This window comes from Procambarus clarkii, chromosome 65 (assembly GCF_040958095.1).
Source record: "Procambarus clarkii isolate CNS0578487 chromosome 65, FALCON_Pclarkii_2.0, whole genome shotgun sequence".
In the NCBI taxonomy this organism is placed as follows: domain Eukaryota; kingdom Metazoa; phylum Arthropoda; class Malacostraca; order Decapoda; family Cambaridae; genus Procambarus; species Procambarus clarkii.
The window spans coordinates 22,899,848-22,912,347 of NC_091214.1; the positions used below are offsets into that span (position 1 = coordinate 22,899,848).

At 47.4% G+C, this 12,500-nt stretch overlaps 1 protein-coding gene across 4 annotated transcripts in view; it reads left to right on the top strand.

The window, feature by feature from the left end:
- Nucleotides 1-12,500, top strand: part of Elk (Eag-like K[+] channel) — a 241,581-nt gene that overhangs the window by 20,150 nt on the left and 208,931 nt on the right. For 3 of the 4 annotated variants that reach the window (XM_069309594.1, XM_069309596.1, XM_069309595.1), the window contains exon 2: nt 1,457-2,304. The exons of the other annotated variant lie outside the window; for it this stretch is intronic. In XM_069309594.1, the coding sequence (XP_069165695.1) occupies nt 2,229-2,304 (76 nt within the window). In that variant the 5' untranslated portion in view covers nt 1,457-2,228. The remainder of the gene's footprint in view (nt 1-1,456; nt 2,305-12,500) is intronic. 4 annotated transcript variants of the gene reach the window in all.

Here is a 12,500-nt window from a genome sequence, read left to right on the forward strand (position 1 = left end):
AGAGAGTGGGCTGACGAGGCTAAGATGAGCTGGTGGGTGTGGGTGTATGTGGGTGTGGGTGGGTGTGGGGATGAGTATACACTTCTTCTGGGTAAGGTTCAAGATTCACTAATCTGTTGGTCACTATCCTATGGAACATTACAATCTGGATTATTGTATACTAGGGGGTGAGATTGGAGGTACTCGGCGTTGCCCGGGTCTCCTTCTCTCCCGTCTGTTCGTCTATCCATGTTAATCACTCACCACAATCACACTTCACTATAATGGCCTAGAGGGGCTTTATAATTGATATTATTATAGAATTTAACTTGTGCCTACCCCGACCAGCCTATTTCCATCCCTTACCCCACACCATTCCCCCTGCAAACTTGGGTGAGGCTAGCCCTTAGCGTCTTGCTTCTGGCTATGTACAAAGACAATGCCTCTTAAAGGTACAGAAGCAATGTAGATTCCATTAGTTTGTTTTGATTAAAGTATAATTAACTTCCGTTTTATGTCGCAACATATTCCGTGTGTCTGGATGACTCTGAAACATACGGGTTTTATTCAGGTAAATTCAGGTAAATTCATTTACCTGAGGGGCCACTATTTCACTATTAGCCTCGTCGAGGACAGGAAGCCGGCGGCCGTTTGTCTAATTTTATATTTATGTGGAACTGAAATTTAGTCCATTTTATGATACATTGATTGAAAGTGATTTTCTTGTGGGGTTTGTAAGGAGGAAAGATGATTATGTGTAAAGATATGTACCATGTGTGTGTGTGTTTGTTTGACCAGATATATATGACTTGGCCTCCGGCAAATACGAATTGCCTTGTTTGGTAACAGCTGACGAAAGACATTGATTCTAATGGCCTGCCGGACCACCAATCATCTCTCTGGTAGAATATACAAATCTTAATTCTAGTTAATTCTAATTCTAAAAATCTTAATTCTAGTTAATTCTAATTCAAAAAATCTAAATTCTAGTTAATTCTAATTCAAAAAATCTAAATTCTAGTTAATTCTAATTCTAAAAATCTTAATTCTAGTTAATTCTAATTCTAAAAATCTTAATTCTAGTTCATTCTAATTCTAAAAATCTTAATTCTAGTTAATTCTAATTCTAAAAATCTTAATTCTAGTTCATTCTAATTCTAAAAATCTTAATTCTAGTTCATTCTAATTCTAAAAATCTTAATTCTAGTTAATTCTAATTCAAAAAATCTAAATTCTAGTTAATTCTAATTCTAAAAATCTAAATTCTAGTTAATTCTAATTCAAAAAATCTAAATTCTAGTTAATTCTAATTCTAAAAATCTAAATTCTAGTTAATTCTAATTAAAAAAATCTAAATTCTAGTTAATTCTAATTCTCTTCTTAACGCGCTTCGTAAATGGACTTCTTTAAACGTCTATGGCTATTATAAGCGAGTGTCCGACTGTGGATTGATAAAGTTGTTTTTTTCTTTTTGCAGGTGAGGGATACATAGATGAACCAGTCACTAGGGGCGGCCTTGATACACTTTTCCAGTTAGCTGAACAAGGACTGAATTAACTGGTATTGGAAAGTAGCTTCACGCAGCGCGCTCGCGGACGCGCGCAGGACTATCGTGGTGATAAGCGTGTGTGTGTGTTTGTTGGTGATTATATATTGTGTATACGAGTCGGAAAGGAAACAGGAAAGAAAGATATAATATTGTTGCGAAACACTTACATCAATTTGTGCTTCGCATGTTTGACTTTAGTGAAGATTCCAAAGTGCGTCAAGTTATTGTGTTAGTTTGTTTCGTGCGCTTAAGTGAAACAGAAAAGGAACTTGGTGACTTAGTGATTCTTGACCTAGTTGATAGGTCAAAAGGCCTAGTGGGTTTTTTATAACTTGACGGGTCACCAGAGGGGTAGTTCGGAGGGTCCTCTAACGACCAGGGGGTGACAGGAGAGACGACCAGGTCGCCGGGTGCCACAGGTCGTCGGGTGCCACAGGTCGCCGGGTGCCACAGGTCACCGGGTGCCACAGGTCGCTGAGTGCCACAAGTCGCCGGGTGCCACAGGTCGCTGGGTGTCACAGGTCGTCGGGTGCCACAGGTCGTCGGGTGCCACAGGTCGTCGGGTGCCACAGGTCGCCGAGTGCCACAGGTCGCTGAGTGCCACAAGTCGCCGGGTGCCACAGGTCGCTGGGTGCCACAGGTCGTCGGGTGCCACAGGTCGTCGGGTGCCACAGGTCGCTGGGTGCCATAGGTCGCCAAGATGCCAGCCAGACGAGGCCTCCTGGCACCACAGAACACATTCCTGGACACCATCGCCACCCGCTTCGATGGCACACGTAAGTATTGGCACTGTCTTGTTCATGTGTAGACCTACTAATAAACTGGTACAGGTTCGATGCTGTGTAAGTGCACTAACCTAAGAACGTTCGTAAAGCGGGGCCCAGGAGCCTAACTCGACCCTGGAAGACTATCTAGGCGGGTATATCCGAGTATATCTAGGTGAGCATGATGCTCCTGTTACCTAGCAGTAAATAGGTACCTGGGAGTTAGACAGCTGCTACGGGCTGCTTCCTAGGGGTGGAGGCCTGGTCGAGGACCGGGCCGCGGGGACACTAAGCCCCGAAATCATCTCAAGATAACCTCAAGATAGCATACATACACACGTGGATATACACACACATCAATTACACACAGTCTGGGAGACTTAGTTGACCTCGTGAAGAATGTTCAGTTTAGCAGTGTGAGTTCTTATTAAATATAATTATGAACTGTAAAAGGATTTGAATGCCATGGGTGGGTATTGTCCTTCCTGGTCTTTTAATGTAACTTTCTTTTAACACATTGACCCGTCGGAGGCCGGTAGGTGAGAGGAGGGATGCTTAGAGAAAGAGATGCCTGCGGGAGGGAGAGAGAGAGAGAGAGAGAGAGAGAGAGAGAGAGAGAGAGAGAGAGAGAGAGAGAGAGAGAGAGAGAGAGAGAGAGAGAGAGAGAGACAGACAGCGAGAGAGAGAGACAGACAGACAGCGAGAGAGAGAGACAGAGAGACAGAGAGAGAGAAATAGAGAGAGAGAGGGAGAGAGAGAGAGACAGAGAGAGAGAGAGAAAGAGAGAGAAAGAGAGAGAGAGAGGTGTAAGGTAATTTTCAGGGGAAAACGCCAAGCCATTACGACTATAGCAATTGGAAGGGGTCAGGATAAGGATTTGGGATGGGACGGGGGTGGAAAGGAATGGTGCCCAACCACTTGGACGGTCGGGGATTGAACGCCGACCTGCATGAAGCGAGACCGTCACTCTACCGTCCAGCCCAAGTGGTTGGACAGAGAGAGAGAGATGCTTCAACTGTTGTTGTTCTAGATTCAGTTTCTCGAAACAAAAGTTGCAAGTAGCACGGGCTATGGTGATCCCGTAGTGAACTTGGGGGATGCTTGGAGGAAAGAGGGATCCCTAAAAGAGAGAGACACAGGGCTACAATACAACAGCAGTTACAGAAATACATTAGATACAATGGATACAGCAATACAGTAATTATAAAGTTCAAGCTTAAACTGCTGTCTTTCACATGGGTCCATTCTCACCCCTATTTTGTAATGGGGAGGTAAGAGGAAGAGCTATATAAACTTAATGGAAATGGAATGGGGAATTATTATTGAAGTGGAAGAGAATCTAGTTCATGGGGCATATTGTATTTTAAGAGTAAAATAAAATCGCTAAAAATGCAGTAAAATATTAAACATACACACATACACGCACACACATACACGCACACACATACACGCACACACATGATTCACTACAAATGACAAGGAAGTGTGTGAGGAATTGAATAAGAAATTCCAGGAGGTCTTCACCTTAGAACAAGGAGAAATTCCAGAGGTAAGTGAGGGAATAGCTAACCAGGAACCACTGGAAGAGTTTGAGATTACCAGTGGGGAAGTAAGGAAGTGTTTACTAGAGTTGGACGTGACGAAGGCAATAGGCCCAGATGGAATCTCCCCTTGGGTTCTAAAGGAAGGAGCAAGAGAACTGAGCCTACCACTCTCCATAGTGTATAACAAATCACTGGCAACAGGGGAACTGCCAGATACTTGGAAAGCAGCTAACGTAGTCCCGATATACAAGAAAGGGGATAGACAGGAGGCACTGAACTACAGGCCAGTGTCCCTAACCTGCATACCATGCAAGCTGATGGAGAAGATTGTGCGAAAAAAACTAGTGGAGCATCTGGAGCGAAGGAACTTTGTAACACAGCATCAACATGGGTTCAGGGATGGCAGGTCCTGCCTCACAGGGTTACTTGAATTCTACGACCAGGCAACAAAAATAAGGCAAGAAAGAGAAGGGTGGGCAGACTGCATATTTTTGGATTGTCAGAAAGCCTTTGATACAGTGCCACACAAGAGGCTAGTGCGAAAGTTGGAGATGCAGGCTGGAGTGAGAGGGAAGGTACTCCGGTGGATAGAGGAATACCTAAGCAACAGGAGACAACGAGTCTGTGTGAGGGGTGAGGTCTCAGATTGGCGAGACGTCACAAGTGGAGTCCCGCAGGGGTCAGTCCTTGGACCTATACTGTTTCTGGTATATGTAAATGATCTCCCAGAGGGTATAGATTCGTTCCTCTCAATGTTTGCCGACGATGCAAAAATTATGAGGAGGATTGAAACAGAGGATGATAGTAGGAGGCTACAAGATGACCTGGATAGACTGAGTGAATGGTCCAACAAATGGCTGTTGAAGTTCAACCCGAGTAAATGCAAAGTAATGAAACTAGGCAGTGGAAACAGGAGGCCAGGCACAGGATACAGAATAGGAGATGAAGTACTTAATGAAACAGACAGAGAGAAAGATCTAGGAGTTGATATCACACCAAACCTGTCTCCTGAAGCCCACATAAAGAGAATAACGTCTGCGGCATATGCGAGGCTGGCTAACATCAGAACGGCGTTCAGGAACCTGTGTAAGGAATCATTCAGAATCTTGTACACCACATATGTAAGACCAATCCTGGAGTATGCGGCCCCAGCATGGAGCCCGTACCTTGTCAAGCACAAGACGAAGCTGGAAAAAGTCCAAAGGTATGCTACTAGACTAGTCCCAGAACTAAGAGGCATGAGTTATGAGGAAAGGCTGCGGGAAATGCACCTCACGACACTGGAAGACAGAAGAGTAAGGGGGGACATGATCACAACCTACAAAATCCTCAGGGGAATCGACCGGGTAAACAAGGATGAACTTTTCAACACTGGTGGGACGCGAACAAGGGGACACAGGTGGAAGCTGAGTACCCAAATGAGCCACAGAGACGTTAGAAAGAACTTTTTCAGTGTCAGAGTAGTTAGCAAATGGAATGCATTAGGAAGTGATGTGGTGGAGGCTGACTCCATTCACAGTTTCAAATGTAGATATGATAGAGCCCAATAGGCTCAGGAATCTGTACACCAGTTGATTGACGGTTGAGAGGCGGGACCAAAGAGCCAGAGCTCAACCCCCGCAAGCACAATTAGGTGAGTACAATTAGGTGAGTACACATACACACACACACACACACACACACACACACACACACACACACACACACACACACACACACACACACACACACACACACACACACACACACACACACATACACGCACACGCACACGCACACACACACGCACACACACACACACACACACACACACACATACACGCACACACATACACACACACACACATACACATACACGCACACGCACACGCACACACACACACACACACACACACACACACACACACACACACACACACACACACACACACACATACACTCACACGCACGCACACACACACACACACACACACACACACACACACACACACACACACACACACACACACACACACACACACACACACACGCACACAGTGACCCCAGTAGGCTCAGGAATCTGTACATCAGTTGATTGACGGTTGAGAGGCGGGACCAAAGAGCCAGAGCTCAACCCCCGCAAACACAACAAGGTGAGAACAACTAGGTGAGTACACACACACACACACACACACACACACACACACACACACACACACACACACACACACACACATACACACACACACACACACACACACACTTTTTCTTTCTTTCTGTTAGTTTTTTCAGAGTTTTCCTCTCAGTGTTTGCTGATGATGCAAAAATTATGAGAAGAATCAAGACAGATGAAGATAGACAGAGACTACAGGACGACCTGGACAAACTGGAGAAATGGTCTAGAAAATGGCTGCTAAAGTTCAACTCAGGCTGAACACAAGGTACCATCTGGGAGGTGAAATCCTGCAAGAGTCAAATAGAGAGATCTGGGGGTTGACATCACACCGAACCTGTCCCCAGAGGCCCACATCAAAAGGATATCATCAGCGGCATATGCTAGACTGGCCAACATAAGAACTGCCTTTAGAAACTTGTGTAAGGAATCGTTCAGGACCCTGTATACCACCTATGTCAGACCAATCCTGGAATATGCAGCTTCAGCCTGGAGTCCATACCTAAACACAAGACAAAGTTAGAGAAGATTCAGAGGTATGCCATCAGACTTGTCCCTGAACTGAAAGGTATGAGCTACGAGTAAAGCCTAAGGGAGCTAAACCTCACGTCCCTGGAAAACAGAAGAGTAAGGGGAGACATGATAACCACTTACAAAATTCTCAGGGGAATTGACAGGGTGGACAAAGACAAACTCTACACGAACAAGGGGACACAGGTGGAAATATAATACCCAAATGAGCCACAGAGACGTTAGAAAGATTCCTTTCAGTGTCAGAGTAGTTACCAAATGGAATGCATTAGGTAGTGATGTGGTGGAGGCTGACTCCATACACAGTTTCAAATGTAGATATGATAGAGCCCAATAGGCTCAGGAATCTCTACACCAGTTGATTGACGGTTGAGTGGCGGGACCAAAGAGCCAGAGCTCAACCCCCGAAAGCACAACTAGGTGAATACAATTAGGTTAAAATACACTAACACACGTATACATACATCAACAACCCAGCCCGTGCTCATCAACAGTAGCCAAAAGCTCGTTAATCCAGCCGCCAAACCCACGGTTTAGCGGCTGGATTACGCTCTAAACCTAACTCCCCGGATAGAATTAGAACCCATTAATTCCCTCTAAACCTAAACTAGAGCCACATGAACATCACAGACTCTATTAAAATCACAACAGAATATGTGTCCACGATTAATGGTAATGTTATCTTGAGGTTATCTTGAGATGATTTCGGGCTTTTTAGTGTCCCCGCGGCCCGGTCCTTGACCAGAACTCCACCCCCAGGAAGCAGCCCGTGACAGCTGACTAACACCCAGGTACCTATTTTACTGCTAGATAACAGGGGCATAGGGTGCAAGAAACTCTGCCCATTGTTTCTCGCCGGCGCCTGGGATCGAACCCGGGACCACAGGATCACAAGTCCAACGTGCTGTCCGCTCGGCCGACCGGCTCCCGGAGTGAAAGAAACTCTGCCCATTGTTTCTCGCCGGCGCCTGGGATCGAACCCGGGACCACAGGATCACAAGTCCAGCGTGCTGTCCGCTCGGCCGACCGGCTCCCGGAGTGAAAGAAACTCTGCCCATTGTTTCTCGCCGGCGCCTGGGATCGAACCCAGGACCACAGGATCACAAGTCCAGCGTGCTGTCCGCTCGGCCGACCGGCTCCCGGAGTGAAAGAAACTCTGCCCATTGTTTCTCGCCGGCGCCTGGGATCGAACCCAGGACCACAGGATCACAAGTCCAGCGTGCTGTCCGCTCGGCCGACCGGCTTCCGGAGTGAAAGAAACTCTGCCCATTGTTTCTCGCCGGCGCCTGGGATCGAACCCAGGACCACAGGATCACAAGTCCAGCGTGCTGTCCGCTCGGCCGACCGGCTCCCGGAGTGAAAGAAACTCTGCCCATTGTTTCTCGCCGGCGCCTGGGATCGAACCCAGGACCACAGGATCACAAGTCCAGCGTGCTGTCCGCTCGGCCGACCGGCTCCCGGAGTCCATACACACCGTTGTTAAATTATAAATAATTTAAAGTCGAACATTCCATCTGCAATTAATAAGAACATGGAAGCCAGGGTAATTAGTTTCTTTTCTCTCAAGAGCTGTGAATTAATTACTTGTTGATTTGGCTTGTACACTTTATTGACAGGAGCGTTGTCAATCTCCTCCGGGTAATTGATTTGATGATTACTGTGTAAAACGTGGGCGTACAGCACGGGTGGGCGTGCAGCACGGGTTTGGGGGTCACGGGTGGGCGTGCAGCACGGGTTTGGGGGTCACGGGTGGGCGTGCAGCACGGGTTTGGGGGTCACGGGTGGGCGTGCAGCACGGTTTGGGGGTCACGGGTGGGCGTGCAGCACGGGTTTGGGGGTCACGGGTGGGCGTGCAGCACGGGTTTGGGGGTCACAGGTGGGCGTGCAGCACGGGTTTGGGGAGTCACAGGTGGGCGTGCAGCACGGGGTTGGGGGGGTCACGGGTGGGCGTGCAGCACGGGTTTGGGGAGTCACAGGTGGGCGTGCAGCACGGGGTTGGGGGGGTCACGGGTGGGCGTGCAACACGGGATTGAGATCACAAATTGTGGTTACAAATGATTGTAAGTGTTGTGAACTACTTCCGCTGACCTTAACAACCCCCCGCCCCCCCTCCCCCCCCCCAACAAACCACTGTCATTTCACTGTCTTTAAACGCAAACAATTTCCCAGAGGCAGTTAACAGTTAACGTGAAAAATGTTGTTTGTCGTTCGAGGCACGAGAACTTTTGGTTGGAACTATTGCTGGTGGTGTATAGTGCTGTCAGCCCTTCCAGTGGTGGTGTTCAGTGCTGTCAGCCCTTCCAGTGGTGGTGTTCAGTGCTGTCAACCCTTCCTGTGGTGGTGTACAGTGCTGTCAGGCCTTCCTGTGGTGGTGTTCAGTGCTGTCAACCCTTCCTGTGGTGGTGTTCAGTGCTGTCAACCCTTCCTGTGGTGGTGTTCAGTGCTGTCAGGCCTTCCAGTGGTGGTGTACAGTGCTGTCAGGCCTTCCAGTGGTGGTGTACAGTGCTGTCAGCCCTTCTAGTGATGCTGTACAGTGCTGTCAGCCCCCACAGTGGCGGCATTGAAGGTTAAAGACTTTTCAAACATTAAAGTTTCATACCTGAATAAAAGTTCCAATATTCCTTTCCCCTCTCTCTCTCTCTCTCTCTTGACGTCCCCTCTCTCTCTACCCTGACGTCCCCTCTGTCTCCCCTGACGTCCCCCTCTGTCTCCCCTGACGTCCCCTCTGTCTCCCCTGACGTCCCCTCTGTCTCCCCTGACGTCCCCTCTCTCTCCCCTGACGTCCCCTCTGTCTCCCCTGACGTATCCTCTCTCTCTCTCTACTGACGTCCCCTCTCTGTCTCCCCTGACGTCCCCTCTCTCTCCCCTGACGTCCCCTCAGCTCTTGTGGCACTGGAGAGAGAGGCAGATGCCTCTCAATAGGGTCTGGGGAAGTAATTGACCCCCCTGAAGAAGGAGGATCGGAATCACCAGTAGGGATTCGGATATTTTTATTTCCTCTATTACCCCGGGTCTCCCGTTCATGTTATTGGCTGGGGCGGCGTGAGTCGCGTCCTTGGTGTAGATTGGAACTCTCTGGGGAGATTGGAACCCCCCTTGGGAGAAATTGAAACCTCTAAGGAAAGATTAAAAGCCTTCAGGGAAGGTTGCAACTCTGGGAAGATTGGAATCATTGGGGATTACTGTTACCTACAGGGAAGATTGCAACTCTGGGAAGATTGGAATCATTGGGGATTACTGTTACCTTCAGGGAAGATTGGAATCAACAGGGATTACTGGAACCTACAGGGAAGATTGCAACTCTGGGAAGATTGGAATCATCCGGGATTACAGGAACCTACAGGGAAGATTGCAACTCTGGGAAGATTGGAATCATCCGGGATTACTGGAACCTACAGGGAAGATTGCAACTCTAGGAAGATTGGAATCATCGGTGATTACTGGAATCTACAGGGAAGATTGCAACTTTGGGAAGATTGGAATCATCCGGGATTACTGGAACCTACAGGGAAGATTGCAACTCTGGGAAGATTGGAATCATTAGGGATTACTGGAACTTACAGGGAAGATTGCAACTTTGGGAAGATTGGAATCATCCGGGATTATTGGAACTTACAGGGAAGATTGCAACTCTGGGAAGATTGAAATCATCCGGGATTACTGGAAACGTCTGAGAAGATTGGAACTCTTTGGGATGATCGGAATCGTCTGGGGAAAACGTTGAATCCCTCCCCCTAGAAAGATTGGAATTCTTGGGTGAGATGGGAATCCTCTAGAAAGATGTGAACCCACCGAAAAGATTAGAACCCCCCCCCCCTTCGAAAAAGACTGAAACCCTCTGAAAAGACTCACCCCCTTCTTGCCAAGGAGGTGAGGGGTGAGTCAGGTCATTTACTCACTCTGTGGCTGAGTGAGTAAACAGCTGGTTTCATGTGAGTAAATTGTTTGATATAAGTCCTGTGAAGCTGTTTTGTTTGTTTGTGAGACCTGTGAGGGGACTCGGTTGTGTGAGTTCGTTGGAAGTTTGAGTGCGTTGGAAGTTTGAGTGCGTTGGAAGTTTGAGTGAGGGGAGTGAGAGAGACATTTTACGAGCAGTGACGATGATAGCTTATGTCTCACACCCTCACCTGTTCCACATTCACCTCTCCTCCCCTCAGGTATCCCTTCCTTCCCCTCTTTCCTTCCCTCTGTATCCCCTCACTATTCACCCACCCCTCATTCATTTCCCCCTTCTCTCGTCAACTACTACCTATTCATCTTCCCCCTCCATGCTCATCTATTCCTAATTTCCCCTCTTCTCAACCCTACCCTTGTTAGTCCTTCTTAAATGTGTGTGTGTGTGTGTGTGTGTGTGTGTGTGTCTCCCCTCTATGGTTCGTTAACTGTTTACACTTCCCTCCCCCTCACTGTGGGGGGGGGGGGTGTTCCCCTCTTGCCCCTCGTGCTGGTAATGTTCCCCTTGGATAAGCTGGGTGCTTGGTTATCTTACTGTGTACTCTGGAGACTTGGTTATCTTGCTGTGAAGACACTGAAGGTATAGTTATCTTATTGTGTACTCTGGAGACTTGGTTATCTTGCTGTGAAAACACCGGAGGTATGGTTATCTTACTGTGAAAACACCGGAGGTATGGTTATCTTACTGTGTATAAGCTGGAGGCTTGGTTATCTTACTGTGTACTCTGGAGGCTTGGTTATCTTACTGTGCACTCTGGAGGCTTGGTTATCTTACTGTGTACTCTGGAGGCTTGGTTATCTTACTGTGTACTCTGGAGGCTTGGTTATCTTACTGTGTACTCTGGAGGCTTGGTTATCTTACTGTGCACTCTGGAGGCTTGGTTATCTTACTGTGTACTCTGGAGACTTGGTTATCTTGCTGTGAAAACACCGGAGGTATGGTTATCTTACTGTGAAAACACCGGAGGTATGGTTATCTTACTGTGTATAAGCTGGAGGCTTGGTTATCTTACTGTGTACTCTGGAGGCTTGGTTATCTTACTGTGCACTCTGGAGGCTTGGTTATCTTACTGTGTACTCTGGAGGCTTGGTTATCTTACTGTGTACTCTGGAGGCTTGGTTATCTTACTGTGTACTCTGGAGGCTTGGTTATCTTACTGTGCACTCTGGAGGCTTGGTTATCTTACTGTGTACTCTGGAGGCTTGGTTATCTTACTGTGTACTCTGGAGGCTTGGTTATCTTACTGTGTACTCTGGAGGCTTGGTTATCTTACTGTGTACTCTGGAGGCTTGGTTATCTTACTGTGTACTCTGGAGGCTTGGTTATCTTACTGTGTACTCTGGAGGCTTGGTTATCTTACTGTGTACTCTGGAGGCTTGGTTATCTTACTGTGTACTCTGGAGGCTTGGTTATCTTACTGTGTACTCTGGAGGCTTGGTTATCTTACTGTGTACTCTGGAGGCTTGGTTATCTTACTGTGTACTCTGGAGGCTTGGTTATCTTACTGTGCACTCTGGAGGCTTGGTTATCTTACTGTGAAGACACCGGAGGTATAGTTATCTTACTGTGTTCTCTGGAGGCTTGGTTATCTTACTGTGCACTCTGGAGGCTTGGTTATCTTACTGTGAAGACACCGGAGGTATAGTTATCTTACTGTGTACTCTGGAGACTTGGTTATCTTACTGTGTACTTTGGAGACTTGGTTATCTTACTGTGTACTCTGGAGGCTTGGTTATCTTACTGTGAAAACACCGGAGGTATAGTTATCTTGCTGTGAAAACACCGGGGGTATAGTTATCTTACTGTGTACTCTGGAGGCTTGGTTATCTTACTGTGTACTCTGGAGGCTTGGTTATCTTACTGTGTACTCTGGAGGCTTGGTTATCTTACTGTGTACTCTGGAGGCTTGGTTATCTTACTGTGTACTCTGGAGGCTTGGTTATCTTACTGTGTACTCTGGAGGCTTGGTTATCTTACTGTGTACTCTGGAGGCTTGGTTATCTTACTGTGTACTCTGGAGGCTTAG